The sequence below is a fragment of the Amphiura filiformis genome, chromosome 2, assembly GCF_039555335.1.
Source record: "Amphiura filiformis chromosome 2, Afil_fr2py, whole genome shotgun sequence".
NCBI lineage: Eukaryota > Metazoa > Echinodermata > Ophiuroidea > Amphilepidida > Amphiuridae > Amphiura > Amphiura filiformis.
The window spans coordinates 29,901,883-29,922,786 of NC_092629.1; the positions used below are offsets into that span (position 1 = coordinate 29,901,883).

At 39.3% G+C, this 20,904-nt stretch overlaps 1 protein-coding gene across 1 annotated transcript; it reads left to right on the top strand.

The window, feature by feature from the left end:
- The first annotated feature begins 6,699 nt into the window (after positions 1-6,699).
- On the top strand, positions 6,700-19,589 carry LOC140146070 (solute carrier family 35 member E1-like). Its single transcript, XM_072167817.1, has 6 exons — positions 6,700-7,099; positions 10,567-10,637; positions 11,669-11,806; positions 12,607-12,732; positions 15,426-15,671; positions 18,603-19,589. The coding sequence occupies exons 1-6, from the start codon at positions 6,739-6,741 to the stop codon at positions 18,714-18,716; spliced, it is 1,056 nt and encodes a 351-aa protein (XP_072023918.1). The 5' UTR covers positions 6,700-6,738; the 3' UTR covers positions 18,717-19,589.
- The last annotated feature ends 1,315 nt before the right edge of the window (positions 19,590-20,904 follow it).

Sequence of the window (20,904 nt, forward strand, 5' to 3'; positions counted from 1 at the left end):
TACCTAATTTACCCTTTTATAAGCAATGTCATATTCCACTTTACGTTTCATCAAAATAAGCGCGCGTTTTGCACTTTTACCTTAGACTGCTCCTCTGTATTCCCTTTTTGATAAACAATTCATTTATGTACATTCCATGCATAAAACACAACACGCCCCCAGTGACTGCCCAGAAAAAAAGGATTTTTCTCATAGCTAGCTGTTCAGAACAGGCCTGGATTTTCCATAGTCAGAGGGATTAGAAGGATGATGAATTAAAATGGTCTACTACAGTAGACTACTTTTACATCCAAATTGCACATTTCGGATGTCTTTATAAATTCAGCCTCGGTGAGGGCACTCTGGGGGGCACTCCCATATATTGTGCCCATGAAAAGACCCCGGTATCTTTGGCAAACAATGACCCGTTTTTTCAGTAGCCTACACTGAATGACCCCCTTTTTAGTCCTCAAAATTGACAAATTTCGGCGCGCTTCACACACATTTTGAGCAAACTAAATGAGTTTCGTATATTTTGTACTGTAAAATTGGGTAAAAAGCTATTTTTGATTTTCAATGATGTGAAATTTTGGGCGCTCCCATACAAAATCACCCCATTTTTGACATTGCCAACACCAAATGACCCCTTTTTTCTGAAAATTTCTACTTCGATAGACCTCTAGTTTTGTATACGCTGGTGGGCACAGGTATCACTTTCATATTCGAGTGCCTCCCCCTGGAATTCAGCCCGGGAAGTTGAACATAGCCCTGACCTGCAAAATGTTATCCAGAAAATGAAATTATAAGATTTGACCTCAGATAACCTTAGACCTGACCCCTGCAAAGTGTTCTAAAATGTTCCACTGATCATTACGTTTGTTGTGTTGAACAAGTTTGAACCCCGCACACCTTCTCTGTTAGTATTCTGTTCTGACCATATACCGGTAGTATACTTCCATGATAGGCCTATGTGCAAGTGACGTAGCAGGCTCGTAGCATTTTGAATTTGTTGACAGAAGAAAAAGCAGAAACAAATAGCAAAACAGACCCTAGCTGGGGGTTGTAAACCCCCAGCTAGGTAATTATAATAATATTTACTACTTCATTTATAATTATTATCTGTAGTGATTTGGTGTAATGTGCCCCTAATTAATTTGCATTTGCTTAAATGTCATTTTTTAATCACGAGGGCGCTCTATATCAAGCCAGGGCTGACAGGCATGACAGGGTCCTGCAGGGCCCTGATTGGGGCCTGATAGGGTCAGGTCCCCAACCTGACAGGGACCCGACACAGAGGATATCAGGCTTGGGGATATGTACCAACAAAAACAAACTTCGGGCTATTTTGAACAATTCAACATGAAAGGGATATCCATTTTCTTATCGGACTGTCTTTGATATTTTTACTCTTAGACGACTAGATACTTATTGATTAATTATGATATAGACGAATCCAAATACACGCATTCCTACACCTGACTAGCAGCCTTTAGTTGGGTAGCCGTCGGCTATATACAATGCACTCAAAATGTGAAATGATTCGGCCTTGGCGGAAATTTTAAACTGCATTCCATCACCCGTTTTACACCTTCCGCGAAAACACAGGCAGACAAAAGAATAACACAATACAGTTCCCTTCGACAAAACACACAGCATGGTACGTCTATTCGCTGTTGAAGTGACATAATAATCGGATTAACTACACGCGGTATCTATGCATTGATGTACTTGCGAACAAAAGGACTATATGTATGAATAGATGCGACGGGATTACCTGCGGAATTATCTCCATTATATATATTATTAGCTATTATTCTATTAACCCTCCTCGTCCTTGCATCTTCTCTAGGTGTTAGGCGGCTTTTATTTGCACAATTGGACGCTCAAAGCACCAGGTTGGTGCTAGCGGCTACCCAAAGATGTCCGACCAAATCCTGACAATGACTTGGCTACTTGGGGAGTGTTCATAAATACTCTGGTGGGGGGGGCTGGAAAATATGTAGGGGGGTCATAAAATGGTAGGAGTTCTGAATAGGGGGGGTTAAAAAGTTTTGGGTGCATGAACAGGGGGGTTAAAAGTTTTTCGGCATGTAGAGGGGGGGTGTAAAAAATTCTCACGCTGCGCGCGCAAATGTTCCCGTATTAATCCAGAACAAAAGTACACTTGATCCAGTGTTAAAAATTGTCGTCTATAACTTAATTTTGAGGTTTGTGTCAGTTCTTTCTGGTCAGCTCTTTAAATCACTAAAAGCTGCATATCTTTGCTCTTCTTTAGTGTTGACAATTTTTACAATAATGTTTCATGTAGTACAGATTATTCATTTATTATACAACTAAATCATGTTGCATTACAATTATAGGCGGAGGAAGCTTGGAGAAACGGGGTACACGTCCTCCCCTCTAATTTTTTTTTTTTTTTGTGGACATCCCCTAAAAAGAAGAAAAAATAAAGCAATAATAATAATAATTGCCATGTGCAACTTTTTTAGCACATCGAAAAGCACCATGTTTTGGGCCCAAATAGGGTAAAATTGCAAAATTTTGAGCTATGCAAACTGGCCCATCAATTTAAGAGCAAAACACACCATTTCGGCAGTAGTGTAGACAGGGGGGCGGAAGGGCCACTGACAAAAAATGAAAGAGAAAAGTGCCCTCTGACAAAAAAAAGGAGATTAGCATGGACAAATGAAAATTATACGATGCAACAAGCAATGCAATGCTATAGGGCCTAGACAATATTCCATATAAATTCAACCCGATCATGGGCCAAAATAGTGTAAAATACAAAATGTTTGCACGCTGTGTGCCCACATTGTCACAATAAAGGCATTTTCATCCCATCATGGGCGAAATACACAATTTTTGCACGCGTATTATCCCAATAAAGCCTTTTTTTGAAGCTCAAATACATGTACAGTCTCTCTAAAAACAAAACCGGTATATGTATTTGCAACTGCAATTTATTTTCTCGTCTGTGTCCCCGAAATTTTATTCACCCCCGCGACCAAGAAAACTTGCTACGCCCCTGTATTTTGGGCTAAAATACATAGGCGTAGTAAACATAAAGGCGTAGATCCCGGGGGATGGCACATTCAACCATCTCCCCAATGTTGACGCTTGTATGTGTTTCTGACCAAATTAAGCTCATATTTGGCCATTTTAGCCACCAAAGTACAAATTTTTGCGCGCTTCGCGCCTATGTTATCCACTTTTACATCAAATTTCATTCGTTTAGCTTCCACATTTCCACATCAATGACATGCGTACAATTTTATTGCACTTGAATACAAATTTTAATACCATTAATGCCATTTGAATGGTAGTAGAATTGAATTAGTAGAATGGTACATAATGATGGGGGGGTCAAAATAGTTTTGAACCTATATGAGGGGGGGTCAAAAAAGTTTTAGGTCCATTAAGAGGGGGGGTCAAAAAAGTTTTGGGTTCGCGAAGAGGGGGGGGTTAAAAAAATTTTCGACATGAAAAAAAAAAATTTCCAGCCCCCCCCCCACCAAAGTATTTATGAACACTCCCTTGGATTCGTCTATAGAATGAGAAGTAGGAATCATATAATATTGTCAGTTTTAAGTTGTTACCTGAGACCATAATACCTAATGGTCTCAGGTTATACTGACGTATATAAAACGTATCATCTTTTATTTATTTACTTACTATTTATTTATCCATTTCATAGTGCATAACTTTTTTTTTTTCAAGCAAGGGAGGCAAGTAATGCAAGTGAGTGCATTATATAATTATGGTCTCTGTCATTTCCGGCTCACAATGCCTGAGATACCCAATAGGTCGGCACGGGGCGTAGGCCTATATGTTGACCGGATGGCCCCAAACATTTCGGGCCCCCAAAGCCCTGTAGGCCCTATAATACATCTTCCTTTTTAGTAGGATGACCATCAAAATTTCATGTTGCCCCTATTGCTACAAAAGATTGTTTTCTGGATAGAACTCATCAACAGAAGTATTTTGGTGGTTAAATGATCAAAATCGGTCAAAAACTTTTCGAATTATGAATTTTCAAAGTTTCCCATTCTGACCGGTCATTGGACAGTCCTGTACAATGATTTTATAAAGTCGATTAAATATTATCGACTTACATCACATGGGCGCAGCCATTTTGCAGTTGGCGCGCGCCAGGTTGTCTGGCATGTTGCCTGAAGCTCTGCGGGTGGTCTTCCTGTAGCTTTCAATGGCAAGATAGCATGCTTAGAAAATTGTATTTTGTGCTAATTTAAAACAATATTACAGAAAATTCTCTCGATAACTTTCTAAATCTCTCGACAAAGATTTTACAAATATTGTTTTGTACATTGTATGTGAAATTTAGAATCACCCAGTGCTCAGAATTTTTGCCGTAAGCGGTTTACCAAAAAGTCATGATTCATTTTCAAAATTCTCCTATTCATTTGTGTGGCAGCTGAAATTCATCCAGCCATCTGACAATGGGTGGTCTGCTAATGGCTGCCTTCATGAGCTCTACTCGATAATATATTATCGACTATATAAAATCATTGTACAGGACTGTTGGAATGAAATAAAATGACAAAGTCCAAAAATAGCAATTGGGAGCAAAATTGGCATAAGCATTATTTACCTTTATATATTTCTTTATTTTAAAATATATGCAAACATGAAACAAGCATAGTATTGTGAAAGTATCAAAGGGGTTTATATGAAATGGCACTTTACTAGTCAATGGCATTAATTATTTTTTCAAACCGATGCATTGAAATCATGCATTTAGAGAACATTTGCCAAAAATCATCCAAGATGGCCGATATGGCACAAAATCAAAATCAAACTTTTTTTTTTTTTTTTCACAACCAAAAATTTCAATGTTATTGGGTTTCATATGACCAATTAGTAGGTGTATGCAAACAAAATCTTAAGTGCCATTGAAGCTCATTGACTCATATTCACAACAATACGCTGGCGAAGTTACGTAATAATCGGATTAACTACCATAGCAATAGGTGAAAACAATTTTTGAATATACCGCGCTGCACTGATACGTTCACGCGGTACCTCTGCATTGAACCATATCATGCTGATCACTTGCACCTGTAAGATTAGTATCTTTGAAAAGACCAGTATTGTATTCAATCTATGACTGTAGACATACACAGGTGATGAGTGTAACTTGCTTGTAGTGCAGCGCGATATGTTCAAAATTGTTTTCACCTATTGCTATGGTAATTAACCCGATCAATTACGTAACTTCGCCAGCGTATAGAGGTTATCCACTTCACTCATGTGTGACTTCTAACAAAAGGCGCTGGTTCCCGTAGTATTCCTCATTCAATCCAATTCAATGCATGACCTCGGAGTTACCTGCATGGCTGCATGACTTTGGCGGGCTATCATTGAAACAGTTCTGGTTGCACATTCAGGTACTTCTTTTGAAAGACCTAAACAAGGTATAGCAGTCGCTGATAGGATATATGCAGCTTATAGAACACGAATAACAGCTTTGGGTGATTTATCTAGCAACAGTCAGTTCTTGTGTTGTCACAATACAATGATGTGTGTCTTACCCAGCAGCAAGTTAAGATGGTATAGGCCTAAATATAAGAAAACGTTTAGGGTTAAGATCAGGTGAAAAATACATCGAATGAGCACGAAACTTCGCATTTATGTTCAGAAGGGTGTCATCTTAAGGGGGTACTACACCCCTCGATGAATTTGTGTCTATTTTTGCATTTTTCTCAAAAACTAATAACACCGTGGTAACAAAAGTTATACATATTATAGGGGCAAGGAATCCAATTACTATACTGGAATTTCAGTGACCCAAGACAAGCGGTTCGTTATTTATGATTAGAAATAAGGTACCGCTAGGATGTACCTCATTTCCTATCATATACTGAACCGCTTGTCTTGATTCACTGAAATTTCAGTGTAGTAATTGGATTCCTTGCCCCAATAATATACATAACTTTTGTTACCAGTGTGTTATTATTTTTTGAGAAAATGCAAAAGTAGTCACAATTTACCACCGGGGTGTAGTACCCCCTTAACATGATTCGAAAGGAGTATGGAAATTCCAAAGGGAAGCCGGTGATTTAATTTGTAACTCGAGATCTACTTGTTCAATTTTTTAACCTTTTTTACAGAGGGTATGATAGAGGTACGTATTACTGGCCACTCTGCCAAATTACAGCTAGGCCAAGGTTTTCACCTGATCTTATTGATCCGAATATTTTGTGCCATTCTTGAGCAGTGCTGAACTCAGCCACTGGCAATTAAGCGCACTGTGGCGATGGACCAATTTTGACTCGCACTTACAGGAAAACGAAATAAGTTATGTTACTGTAATTTGCACGATAGTTACAAAATATAATTGGCATTAACTTCCTCAATTTTTACAGAAAAATATTGAAAAATAAAATAATGAGCTCAATTTAGAATATCTGTGCAAGCAGTGCACAGCTGCTGAGCTCCCTGCATGTCTATGGGATTGTTCTAATCAAGTTGATGGTTCATTAGTCATCCCTATTTTTAGCCCGAAAACACCTTGGCTAAAGGGTAAAATCGCAAACTTTTGAGCGCTTCATTATTTTTTATCAAAAATCGCCTATGGGCATATTAGTCTAGACATTTGTTCAACTTCCTAATAGCATTATTAAATTTATTGAGGGCGCTGTATATATGACGTCATATAACCGAATACGGAAATCATACGTGAGAAAAGAAAGATTACACTTTCTGCATAATTGACATGCTGGCATACACGTCGCCAATAATATGTACACAACAAAACACACTATGGCAGCCAAAATGAAGACGCCGGCCGATGTGTATAGAGAAGGATGTCGAGTTGTTTTTCTATGTGCAATGTGGTACACAAGCAGCTTATTTCAAAATGTGATAAATAAACATTTATTCCATGAATTCCCCTATCCAACCACAGTTTCTATGGCGCATATGTTATCTGTGGCCGTGTTTTTAGGACCTGTATTGACAATATGGAAAGTGTCTCCACCGGAAATTATAGAGAAACGCAAATTTTATTACTTGATAATACCGCTAGCTTTTGGTAAATTTTTCGCGTCTATTTCAGCAGAGTTTAGTATATTAAAAGTGTCGGTATCATTTGCACATACAGGTGAGTGTAGTGTACTAAAATTGACAATGATTGAAGTAGAGACTGACCGATCAGATCGGTAGCTTCCGTATCGGGCCGATTATTAGCTTATCGGTAGTGATCTGCATCGGCCGATTTTTCCTTCATCCGCCGATGTAATGCACCGATCACCCAATATCATGAAAGTAATTGTTGAAGCTTATCAAGTATTCATTTATTGGTATATTTCTTTGAATTAGACTAGTTAAATCAAGCGAAATTTAGCAAAAGAACAAGCTTTGTAGGCGATAAACATATAAAATCATACCGTGATTCAGGCACGCAGCTGAGATAATCAGGTAATTCCCCGCATGCACATTACAATTGTAGTTCTTACTTCCGGGTTACACACGTGCGTACGGGCCGTGTGCAAAACTCAACACTTCCGGGTTACACACGTGCGTGTCAGATTGGAGAGAGCTACGGGCCGCGTGCAAAACTCAACACTTCCGGGTTACACACGTGCGTGTCAGATTGGAAAGAGCTACGGGCCGTGTGCAAAACTCACACTGACTTGAACGTAAACACAATATTAAAATGGGGCGATCGAATGATTCGATGGACTGGGACATCAGGGGGAAAAGGTAAATTGAGCTTATAATAATCATGGTCAAATTCAGTATTTTAAATGCATAGGCCTATGGGAGTATGTTTTTTTGTGCTCAGAGCATACATAATTATGGTAATACTTTGCGTACAAGTACCCTTTCAACATACGGGTGAAATTTACTCACGGTGATGGCAGCCATTGTTTACAATTGGGGAACTGGTAATCGGCGATCGGCGATCGAATCGGCAGATCAAAGAGATAATTGATCGGCCAATCGACCGATTCAGATAAGGACCTGATCGGTCAGTCTCTAGATTGAAGCCACAAATTCATATGATTATTTATGACTATTTCAATTGTCATACACTGACAATCATGCATGGTGACATTGGTGATGGAGTCGCCCATTCAGGTATTACCACAGACATATGACAGAGGAGAAAGAAACAGAGCGCGTACAACCAGTCAAAGCCCCTGTGTATTGTATGATGCAAGTTCTCACATATTCATGAGGACCGATTGTTCGATCGTGCCGTGTCGATGACGATGTGTCTAACAATCGCGCCAGCGCTGCACGTCTTCGCGTATACGTGATAGAGCATTGCGGGCTTTTCGCGATTACGCGATAGACCGTGAAAATATAGCAGTCTCACCTGTCGCATTTCATTGAACAATCGGCCCTCATTATTGGGTGATGCTGAGACTTTGACTGGTTGCACACGCTCTGTTTCTTACTCCACTGACACTGTGGGTTACCGTATACCTAGTACACGTACCGTATAGTGTATTCGCCACTCCCGTATCCTGGACAAAGCTGTAATGCAGTTTGATTTGTTTCTTTTCACAACTTATCTATGTTTGTTTTTTTGTTTTTAATCATATAAGGGGTTCATTCATATATTTTCATGACTAAACGGTTGTTTATGCCTGAGGGGCCGCTTGCGGCCCGAGGGCATAAACAACCATTTAGTCATGAAAACAGGAGGCAATAGACACGCAACACGTGACGTTAAAAAAAATGGCCATATCGCATCCACCATCATCTGAATGAAATATATGAATGAACCCCATTCGTATACCATTACCAGAACATTTTGTGATTCTTATTTCATCAAAATAATAACAAAAAATTACGAGTAACATTATTAAAAAACATGATTTTCCTTGCATTTTCCCTACCCGGCGATCTCACATCTGGGACACCGGGCATAAACGCTGTTTATGCCCGGCTCTCGACCAATCACGAGCGCTGTTATATAGTATACTCGGAAGATCATACTATTAAACTAACTTTCCCAATGGACTACCAAAACATGCCACCTTCAATGTACTGTAATTTTCTCCCAAATATGTTTCACTTAATACCATTTATTGTTTGGTCCAAACTTGACCACCACATGGTGAAAAATTTATAGAACCCATTTTCAACATTTATGTTCCTTCAAAAATGATAATTCCATGTCAATATTCCCACCAGCAGCTTCCTAAATCTCCAACTTTCATGAATTGATCAGAGATGTTATCATAGCATGCTCTGACCTCTATGACAATGTGCTTGACCAAGCCTCCCAATTGCCATGTCAACTCCGAACCACACTCATTGGGAGATGCCTTCTTCCCAAATGCAGGATAGGATGTTTTTTTCCATCTCATTCCTAGCACTGGCTGTCCTATTCTTCAATACCATCTAGTGCAGAGAATAAGAACTATGCCTCAAATAATGATGATAATATGCACACATGTTCCAGATAATGATGCAATAATGCACACATCATTGCACTTGCATGGCATGATATGTCTTGAAATACCCTCCACTCAAGCATGCAAGCATTAACCAATCAGAAGTTAACATGTTGGCAATTTAGAAAGGGTTGCCATTTCATTCCTTTCTGCACACATTGGGTGTTATGGATTACTGTGCTCTGTAGACACACAGTGACTATTTTATTGCTTGCTTTCGTATTTTCGGCGAGGAGGACGATTTCAACCTCCTGGTTTGTTTACAAACAGAGAGGTAGACAAAAGACCGTTCCGCTTGTCCAAACACTTAAGTATCAGAAGGATGGTCCACAATAGCGTGATTCACGTAACATGAATAGGGATTAAAAAGCTGTCACGTAGAACCATGTGCTTCTATTGTCCAATTTGCCATCAAGATTTCATATGGAAACAGTTCAGACCCAGAACAGGATCATGTCAGAAATTAATATTTTGTTCTGGGTCTGATTATTCGGACTATGCCTTGGGCTGTATTGAGGTGTAATAATTGGAAATCATGATTTGGGGTTATGTTTTGGAGCATAAACATTGAACATATACAGCTGAAATTTGACTGTGGATATTTAAACTTTCTTGAAGTGAGTACAAGTTGGGGATCATATTTTTCAGATATGGAATAAGGGTTTTTAGTGCATTTTGAAGGTGGTAGGTGTGTGGGAATTCTCATAACTGGTGCAGATATCATGTTTTGGAATGTAAACAACTTTGACAGCTTGTCCACCTTATATCTTACTTTGGTGTTATGCTGGGCAAGTCATACTGACGTATGACTTGCCCACACTGGGTATAGTTATATAGCGTGTGTGTATGAACAGTATATAGTATAAGATACATGTAGGTCCTGGCAATATGCGACATTCCCGGTTTATTCCCAGCATTTTTCAAAACAAAGAAGCATGCATAATAGTATTGGTGGCACAGCAAAATAAGAGGGACACCCTCTTGTCCCGTCCCCTGCCACAGTAAAGCATGAAAAATGCATAAATGCATGATAAAAGTGGAGTGTTGGATGCGTGCTGTAGACCATTAGGCCTATAAAATTAACGCCGTAGCAGCATGCAAAATGTTGATAAAAAAATTTGTAATCGGATTTTAATTTTGTCTTCTTTTTTTTCCCCAGTGAAAGCTACAATGCCAATATTTACTGTTCTGCTATCAAGGTTCATCTTAGGGGAAAAACAAACTAGCTTTGTAAGTACGGTACTGAAAATGTTTTTTTAAAAAGGAGATTTGAGCAGGCTTGGCGCCGGCGAAGAATTCAAATATCACAGTTACATACAAATTTTACTAAAACAAGACTTATCAGAAGTTTATGGGTACATAATCTTTAAAATCTTTAAGCCTAACCCAACCAAGTCTCACTAAACCGCTCACTATTAAACCCACTGGGCGTGCATGCATTCCATGTGATGTGATGACGGCATGGTGCAATCAGCTTATAAGTCATACTATGCAGGGAATTGCTGGCCGAGCCAGCGTAACCTGAATGGCTACAGGACTGATCTTCTGCGTGGCATACGAGGGGTCCGATGTTCGAATCCCTGGGTACCAAGTAACTTCTTTCTTCATCTTCTCTCCATTTTCGTTTCTTCTTTCCCTTCTGATAGGAAAAAAAATGGTTTGGGCTAGGGTTAGTTAACATGTTTTTCCTAGATTTAGGCCTTCTTAAAACCCTAACCCAACCAAGTCTCGCTAAAGCTCACAATTAAAACCACTGTGTGTGCATGCATTCTATGTGATGCGATGATGCAATCAGGATAAGTCATACCCAGGAAATGTAACCAGAGTGGCTACAGGTAGGTGATCTTCTGCGTGGCATGCAAGGGGTCCAAAGTTCAAGTCCCAGAAGTACCAAGTGACTTGTTTGTTCATCTTCTTTCCTTTTTTGTTTCTTCTTTCCCTTCTGATAGCAAAAAAATATGGATTGGGCTATAGTTAACATGATAATTATGGAAATCAAACTCATATTGTTATTTTCTTTAAATAGATCAAGGAAATGAAAATTCTCTCTTTGTGGGGGCACGGTGGGGCAGCGGTACAGGCTCTGCCTGATTGCGAGTTCGGGCCCCTGTGGTGCCATCGCGTCCAAGTTAAAGAGCATGCCTTGGACATTGAATGGCAGTGGACATTCTTACGACAGCGGAATAAATGTCAAGCGTTTTGATACATGTGAAACACGCTGCATAAATGCCAACATTATTTTATTTATCTTTGCTATACAGGTGTATTTATCATTACTACCAATCATATGCGGTGTTATGGTTGCAACTCTCACAGAATTATCTTTTGATTTGGCTGGCTTAATATCAGCACTTGTAGCTACAATTACATTTGCGCTTCAAAATGTATATTCTAAAAAGGTGAGTGTTTATATGAAGATCTTGATCTTTCCGAACAAAATATAAATGTTGCCCGGCACGGCGCCCCTTAACGTTGCCAGTACAGCGTCATGTGCTACTCTATCTCGGAGTTGAGTCAAAATCTGTAAATTGGGTTACTTTCATTTTAAAACCTTTTCATTACGTTTCACTACCTTGATCAAAAATTGAATTCCCTCCTGAGGTTAGTATCTGTCAATGGATTGACCAGATCACAAGCCTGTCATTATAGCTAGAGGCAGTATCTTACTATAAATAGGCTATTCCCAGGAAGTCAGTTTTGCTGGAGGCAATTTGCGGTTAAATGTTAATCCCTCACTGTAAGAGTTATTACTGTCGATTTGGGTGAAAAAAAAAGGAGGTGAGACATGATCAATTCTGTTCAGGCAGTGAAACCTAATGTAGCCTGAGGACCCACAGCAGAAAAGTCTAGCATGCTAGCTTATTCACTTGGAAAGAAAAAAAAGCAAGGTGCTTAGGTGCACCAACTTGTCGTGGGAAAACAAGTACAATATAGAATAGACAGTAAACAGAGGGGTGGGGGGCAAAAAACAACAAATGTAGACATCCATTTTTTATAATTTTCCATAAAATGTTTCTATATCGCCAATTTCAGAAACTCAAAATTACTTGATATCAGAAGGACATTCCTCTGTATTTATAATGCAATTTGATATGTCTGATGTACAATGTACATGTACACACTCATGTCCCACAAAAAATACTGTGCAAACATTGTTATCCGATCCCTTAAAGTATTATATTTTTTTCTTTCTCTGCAGGCTCTATGCGATATAGGCATACATCATCTAAGACTATTGTTAATCCTAGGCCAGTTGTCATCTGCAATGTTACTACCTATCTGGATGGTAATAGATCTTAGAAGGATACTAGGTGATTATGAATTGGTAAGTGGTATTTATTAGCAAGGCCAAGCCCCATAGACTACTGTGAATCCTAGGCCAGTTGTCATCTGCAATGTTACCACCTATCTGGATGGTAATCGATCTTAGAAGGATACTAGGTGATTATGAATTGGTAAGTGGTATTTATTAGCAAGGCCAAACCCCATAGACTACTGTTAATCCTAGGCCAGTTGTCATCTGCAATGTTACTACCTATCTGGATGGTAATAGATCTTAGAAGGATACTGGGTGATTATGAATTGGTAAGTGGTATTTATTAGCAAGGCCAGCCCCATAGACTAGTGTTAATCTTAGGCCAGTTGTCATCTGCAATGTTTGTACCTATCTGGATGGTAATAGATCTTAGAAGGATACTAGGTGATTATGAATTGGTAAGTGGTATTTATTAACATGGGCAATTCCCATAGAATATATCTTACACTTCCCATAATGCATTTCTCCTATTTTAATTTCCTGAACTGATTAGATATCTAGTGCAACATGGGTCAATAGTGACGACCTGTACCTCAATGAATAGAGGGCATCGATATCATACAAAATATATTTGTCTTGACTATCAACCTATTGTTAGCAAGCATATTCTCTAAATGAAAGCAAAGGAAACCTGTACAATGTAATGAGAGTGTCTGTAAAGAGATTCATTTGGAAGGATTGTTGAGATCATAAACTAATATTTTTGTTAGCCAAATCCAAGGAAATACTACTCACGAATCTGAGCTTTCGCCATCTTGGCTCATGGCTTAATCACTGACCCACTGCTAAAATGAACATCACTTCCGGGTAACAAGGATGCGTCGTTAGCAACCAAGTTTCACGGGAAAAACAGTGGACCAGTTCATCTGTGATCAAGCCATCAGCCAAGATGGCGAAAGCTTAGATTCGTGAGTAGTAATTTCTTGGATTTGGTCAACAAAAGTTTTAGTTTATAATGGTAGTGTCATTTGATCAAATGAGTGATATATCATCATATTATCATGTTGCAAAGGATTCTGGGAAGGTTTTAAATTGAAGGATATCTTCTCTGGCCAATTCCAATGTCGGGGCTGTACTAAAAAAATGTAGAGGCTTTTGCAGTTGGTGGTGCATGGCAGGCAGAGGCACCCAGCACTAATGGCTTCCTGTAGTATTCCAATGAATACAGCTGTATGACAGGATGAAATCCTATGGGCTGTTGCAGGTGAAATCCACACACCCGCTATGAAAGACATTACCTTAACTCTGTGGCAGTGGGCTATTCCGTTTGATATCCTTACACCCATGTAAGACATAACCTTAATTTCCCTCACAGGGGGTGTAGATTTCAAATGGAGTCATCCATTCAGGTAAAGCCATTTGAATTTTCACTCTCCCTGTGTGGATGATTGAGGTGTTGTCTTCCATAGAATTCACATAAACCAGGAGCAATTTATTTTAGAAAATTGTTCCAGTTTTTGCACTTGATGCAGTAGTGCTGGAATGCTATTGTATATGCAGAAAAGGATTTACTATTTGAAAATTGCTCCTGTTTCTTCAAATATTGCCCCTGGTTCTTGTAAAATCTCAGTGAACCAGGAGCAATGTTCAACAAATTGCTCCTGGTTCCAGTCTGCTTATTTCCAGGCTTGCATGGGGGTATATGGGTTTCAACTGGAATAGCCCAATACCAAGACACTCAGACAGGAGCTTACTAGTTCTATAACAACCTTTGACCTCAATATCAGTAGGTATCAGTCTGCTGGGTTGAGCCAGGAAGTGTACCTAGGCAGAACGGTAAACTGCATATCCGTCTTTACACGCTTTTCAATGGGAAATGAACTTTGCTGCTTGGATGATGTCACGAGAGGCTAGCATTTATTCCGTATTGAAAAGCGTGTAAAGACGGATATGCATAGTCGACCGGCATCTAGGATACTAGACTTCCATCCACCACAAAAGAGCGATGTATAGTGTTGCCCTCTCACCCCACTCAAATTCCCAAAACATTGTGTGCAATACTGAACTAGTGAAAATGCAAAATTTTACAAAAACATAAATTATCAAAAGCCTTGGTGGTAAAATCATGTGCTATACTAAATTATCAGTTAATCCTGTATTAATTATGGCACAATTCTGGAATACCTTCATGTTGGTAGTCTTGTTCAAAACGGTCTCTTATACTATTGGCCATCAAATCTCTGCAGCCTATATTATCAAAGTCTACTCATCACAAATTTATACTCCATTGCTAAGCGATTGGTTTCTAGCCATAATTGTGGTTGCCCTCGTCCGCCCAGCAGTGGAGTTCAGTGGTTCTTGACATAGCACTTGATATCTTGAGAAAACATCTCAGAACTGGGACTTTTTATGTTGAAGGCTAGCACGCACTGCAAATAAAATAAGAAAATCATTTTGGAATGTTCTCATGCACATGGATACTATATGAGTGCTCAGCTACCTTCCTCTTCCCTCCAACAGAATCATTTTAACTTAAAACAATTACTTACCAACTTTATCTCACTTGCCTCTCTCTACCCAGGGGTGAAAAGGGGAGCTGTTATGAATATTGCCCATTCGGTATGGAGCATGCCTTGGGCATTATTTGGCAGCTGACATATTCTAATGACAGCGGAATAAATGTAAGGCGCTTTGATACATGTGAAAGGTGCTATATAAATGCCAACATTTATTTATTTGTATTTATTTCTCTTTCATTACAGCATGCACGAATCAGCTGGCTCTGGGTTGTGTCACTGCTCTTCCTAACTGGCTTCCTGAATTTCCTACAAAACATTTTTGCCTTCAGCGTTCTCAACTTGATCACGCCCCTCAGCTACTCCATCGCTAACGCTACCAAGCGTATTATTATCATCCTGCTCTCCTTGGCGATGCTGAGGAATCCTGTTACCATGGTGAACATCGCTGGTATGATGACAGCCATATTTGGAGTTTTTTGTTATAACCTTGTAAGTTGTTTGTTATTGTTTATATCTTGAACCTCAATAAGAACACAATTTCTTAAACTTGATATTTTAATAGTTTTCGCCAAAACTACCTGCTCCGTAATATGAAAGCACACATAGCAATTGTGTTCGTGTGTAACAGTGCAGAATGTTGGTTGGGATGAGGTCCTTTTCAAAGACGATTCTTGTTCAGCAATTTTTGTCTACCACAGGATGATATTTGAGATTGAATATTTGCTTGGTCTGGCTATATTTGGCTATTCCAGTTGAAATCCATGCGCCCCCTGTGGAAGACATGACCTTAATCTTTTAATAAACAGATTTTAAACAAGTTCTCTCAACAAAATGTTTGACTTACTTGATATTTCATCCCACATCCGTGGGATTTCATCAGAAAGTGAGGTGGAGCGGTAAACACCTAGTCATGTGACCCACGGGTAACCCGCGTCACATGACTTGATGATCGGTGTGTAGATGCCAGATAGCACATGTCTCCCTTTGTCTTGATTGAGGTCGGGGTCCAAGGCAGCTATGTAGTACGCTTCCTTGATGCCCCTCTGAAGCCATCTTGAGTCGGAGTCGAGAACTTTAACATTGTCCGTATTAAATTCATGTCCTTCAGAAGTGAGGTGAGCCCCTACAGGGGAAGAAGGTCTTTTATGTTCAGTGAGGCGCTTGCGAAGCGGTCTTTCAGTTTCGCCCACATACTGGGACTCACAGTTGTTACAAGTAATCCCATATATAACACACGACCGGTCGCACTTCTTGGGCTTATCCATGGGAGCCACCAGCATACTTCTAATGGTGTTGGTAGGCTTGACATAAACTTGAACGCCAGCTTTGCGTATGGTACGACCTTAATCTTTTCTTTTCCTCCTTGACATGAACTTGAACGCCATCTTCGCGTATGGTACGACCTTAATCTTTTCTTTTCCTCCTTTTGGACTTTACTCCAAGTAAAGTCCAAAAATTAAACTGCAGGGATGAAATCAAAACTCGACCGGCGGTTGACCGCCTAGTTCCTCCCGGCAGGCCCAGACAAATCGCCTGTCTGATAGCCCGGGGCAATCAAATTTTTTGTCGGGCAACTAAAAGTGTGAAGAGCTGCGCCCGATCGGGCAAGACTAAATTAAAACCAATTAAAGCTTGATGATGCAAAACAGAGTATTTCTGTCAAACCTGGTGTGTTCACAGAAGTAAAAAACAGTCAAAACGAAGTAGAAAACTTTTTGAAACGGCCCTCAAATTTTTCCGATGCTACATGTAGCACTCATAATCCATACCAGACATATATGCTAATGAAATGATGTTACGCAAGTAAACGTGACGTATTGGTAGTAAACTATAGTTTAGCAAATTATAGAAACTGTTTCGTGCATAATGAGTTTTATGATGTCAATGACGCCAGCTGGCCATGTATTTGCAGGTACATCAAGATTGAGACGTGTTAGTGGTTGGCAAAATACGTAAATCGCTGTGACTTTACTGACAAAATTTCACATAAAAGGCACATGTTTTCCACAAGAAACAAACAGTATTGAATGCATATATATGAAATGTTAATTTTATAGTGGTTTCTAGACTATGACATAGTCGATTATTGATAAATAAAAATATGTTATTAATCATGATGAACGCATTCAGTTGAACTCGAAATTATACTGATATTTATTACATCAAAATACTAGTATAAAATGGTTGTGAAAAAGTTTATATAATTATATTTGTGACAGTAAAAGTAAAGTATACGTAGGCTTATATTATTGAATGCAACATATCATAATGGCATAACTGTAATGGCACTTCAATACTGAACAATTCTAATTTTAGAATCTGACAGTTTATTACGAGTTAAAAATCGACTATGGACTTTCACTTTTAAGCAGAACTTTACCCGGGACTTCGTTCTCTAAAACACACTGTCAATCATACTTGTTTATCAAACAAATCTAACCACAAGACTAAGCATGGTGGTACAATACGTGCTAAATGCGTACGTTCATCCACCAACTTTCGCGCCAGCACAAAAGCGCCGCATTCCATAGATAGACATGTACCATGTAGTTAATGGTAATGGTACGTGTCTGGAGGATTTAAACAATAACAAGGTCAATCACAAGACAGATTCATTTAAAGATGCATTACATCATGGCCAATTTTAGTAGGCCAGAAATCTGACAATCTCATCCATAGAAGCTCATAGACAGCCGTGTTAAGCATGTAAACCGCAATCCAAAGTCAGTAGTCCACTTGGGAAGCTAACAAACAGTGGGAGTAGGGTGACTGAAAAGATCAGATGTGAAAATCTATCAATTGTGCACAAATAATTGAATCAGAGTTTTAAGCTTAAATGGCAAGTGTACTACGGAGAAGTCTAAGTGGTTTCATGAATACTCATTTATGTATCAACTTAACTGAGAAAGTATCGCCTTTCCGCAAGAATGAAACTGCCAAATTCGACGTACTTACAAAGTGAGTTACATGCACTGCATGATGTGACTTTGCTGACAATTGTTGCAGGGAATATGGGTAATTTTCGGGCAATTTGGGCAACCAATTTTTGACTATTGCTTGCCCGATCGGGCAAGCTAAAAATAAAATTTGTCGCAGCCTGCCTCCCGGTTTCCATTGTTTAGAACAACAGAAACCGGACAGTTTTGAATTCATCCTTAACAGGATCTTATAGAATAAGGTATGTAAAGACCAAAAAGTTCCTTCTCTGTAGAACTAATCTCCATTGTTAGACCATGTCCAACGTTAGACCTGGTCTAACTTGTTTTGTGCATACGGTCCTTGGGGTCTAATCTCTTTGTGTTTTTTTTCTGTGGAGACTTTTTAGTCAGCCATTAATTGGTTTACAAACCTTCATTTCCTACCCTAGTTTCATATCACAGCTGTATCTAAAGTTATGATTTTGCTTTACTCTTCTTTCAGGCAAAATACCATGCAAATATGCAGAAAAAGAGACCGTTCCTGCCCAATGTTACTTCAGAAATGTTTGACATACATGCACAAGACAAACGGAATGGCAGTATGTACCAGGTATAACGATGTGTGTGCTATAGTGTAAGAGTTTGGACTTGGGCTACAGCCGTCTACAAAACTGGGTCAAACCTGGAACTTGGTGATGGCTGGCCACTAAGGGTTGGCGTAAACTCACACTGTGGGAGTTGTAACAACACATTTACTGCTGAAGCATTACAAGGATATCAGCAGAGACTCGAACCCACAACAGGAGAGGCTCGAACCTACAACCTCATGAATGTGGATATCCGTACTGTCAGGTCTTCCAACACTTATAATACGGATGATGTTACCACACATGCTGAGGATAATGAACCCTTCAAGATACATAAGGTAAAACTTATGTGAGAATAAGAACATGTAGTGAGATGTAGAGATGCGAACCCACAACCTGATTGTGAATATCCAGTCTCGGTAGTGCAGGGTCTTCCAGCTCGGTAAAATACAGATGATGGTGCTACACATAGTAACATTTGCTGCTGAAAGAACTGAACCCCTTGAGTCGAACAATGTAAAGTGAGAACAAGGATGTACAGCATACATATGCATAGATGCGAACCCTAAACTTGATGATCATGAATGCCCGGTCCTGGTAGTGCAGGGTCTTCCAGTACTTATATTATGGATGCTGGTACAGTTGGTGCTGCACATTTGCTGCAGAGAGAACTGAACCCCTCAAGTCAAACAATTAAAGGTATGCAAGAACAAGGACATACAGAATGTAGAGATGCGAGCCCACAACCTGATGATCGTGAATGTCCAGTTCCGGTAGCGCAGGGTCTTCCGGTACTTATAATATGGATGCTGGTACAGTTAGTACTGCTGCCGAGAGAACTGAACCCCTCAAGTCAAACAAGGTAAAACGTGTGCAAGAACACGGACATACAGCATGTAGAGATGCGATGTCTCGGTCTCGGTGTGCAGGGTCTTTGCAGCACTCATAATATGGATGCTGTTACTACACTTTTGCAGCTAGGAGAACTGAACTTGGAGTGTGGCTGTGCAGAGATGCGAACCCATAATCTGTGGTAATAGCGGTAATACATTGATCAGGGAAGGTATCTTACACTTCCCATAATGCATTTCTCCCATTTCAATTGACTGATTTGCTATATAGTACAACATAGGTCGATAATGACAAAAATACCTCACATCCAGAGCTTGCAAAATTTGTTTATTTCTTGACTATCCACCCTTGTTTAGCCAGTCTACTCACTCTCAAAATGAAAGCAAAGGGAACTTGTACTTGTAAGTAACAGGGGCATCATTTGATGAAATGGAGTGATGTATCATGTTGCAAAGGATTCTGGGAAGGGTAAGATATCGGTATGTTTTTTGCATAATAATGAATAGCAGGTGACTATAAATGGTCCCCATCTATTATCTGTTCCAACTGTGATGACACCTCTGGCACATTAAGAGAGAAATTAGAATGGTTTGATTTGACGAGACAGGTGCCCTGTTCAATTCTTAGCAAATGAATGCTGTATTGATTGAAGATTTATTTGTTCCATAGCATTCACACCCACAAACTTCATCTGACAGTGACTGGAATTCGTCCAGGGTGATATCACGAGGTGTCACTGTAGCTGGAACGGCTTATAACATGTGAAATGATGCAAACAAATCTTTAGTGTCACCCTTTGTAGATAGATACAATGCTGACAGGGAAAGTGCGTTATACAGACCACAAAAAATTAAGGTGCCAATTAGTTTCACCCCTGTATCCTAAACAAAAACATATATGTGCCCATCCACCACAAACTGGTCGTAAAGTCAGCATTTTCCATTTTGAGATACAATCAAAAACAGTATATGGATTTATATGTAAAATATAGTAGGAATTTGACCTTTGATTAACCATAACTTCACTTCCAGATGTCAGATGAAGCTGGTTGAGGTGTCATTTTAAAGCTGAAAATGAATTCTTTCAAAATCTGCAATTAACAGAAAATGATCTAGAGCCGACTTTACTACCACTTCATGGTGGATGGTCACATATGTCATAATTAGAACTAACAGCCAATAACTACATCTTTTAGCTTGGATTTAAGACCTCATTTATTGAAATCGGTCATGAAATGAAGACACAATGATCCCAAATCGAAAAGGAAGATGCAAATTCATAAGTTGCAGATTGCTCCATTGCATGCTCATTTGATTTGTAGTTGTACATAAAGCATTCTTTGACAAGATAACTAGCGCCATACTT

Excerpts from the sequence above, each read along its gene's own strand:
- LOC140146070 (XM_072167817.1), top strand. The coding sequence starts at position 6,739 with ATGTACACAACAAAACACACTATGGCAGCCAAAATGAAGACGCCGGCC. Across the intron at positions 7,100-10,566 it reads GGTATCATTTGCACATACAG|TGAAAGCTACAATGCCAATA; the intron begins GTGAGTGTAGTG and ends TTTTTTCCCCAG. Across the intron at positions 12,733-15,425 it reads TACTAGGTGATTATGAATTG|CATGCACGAATCAGCTGGCT; the intron begins GTAAGTGGTATT and ends CTTTCATTACAG.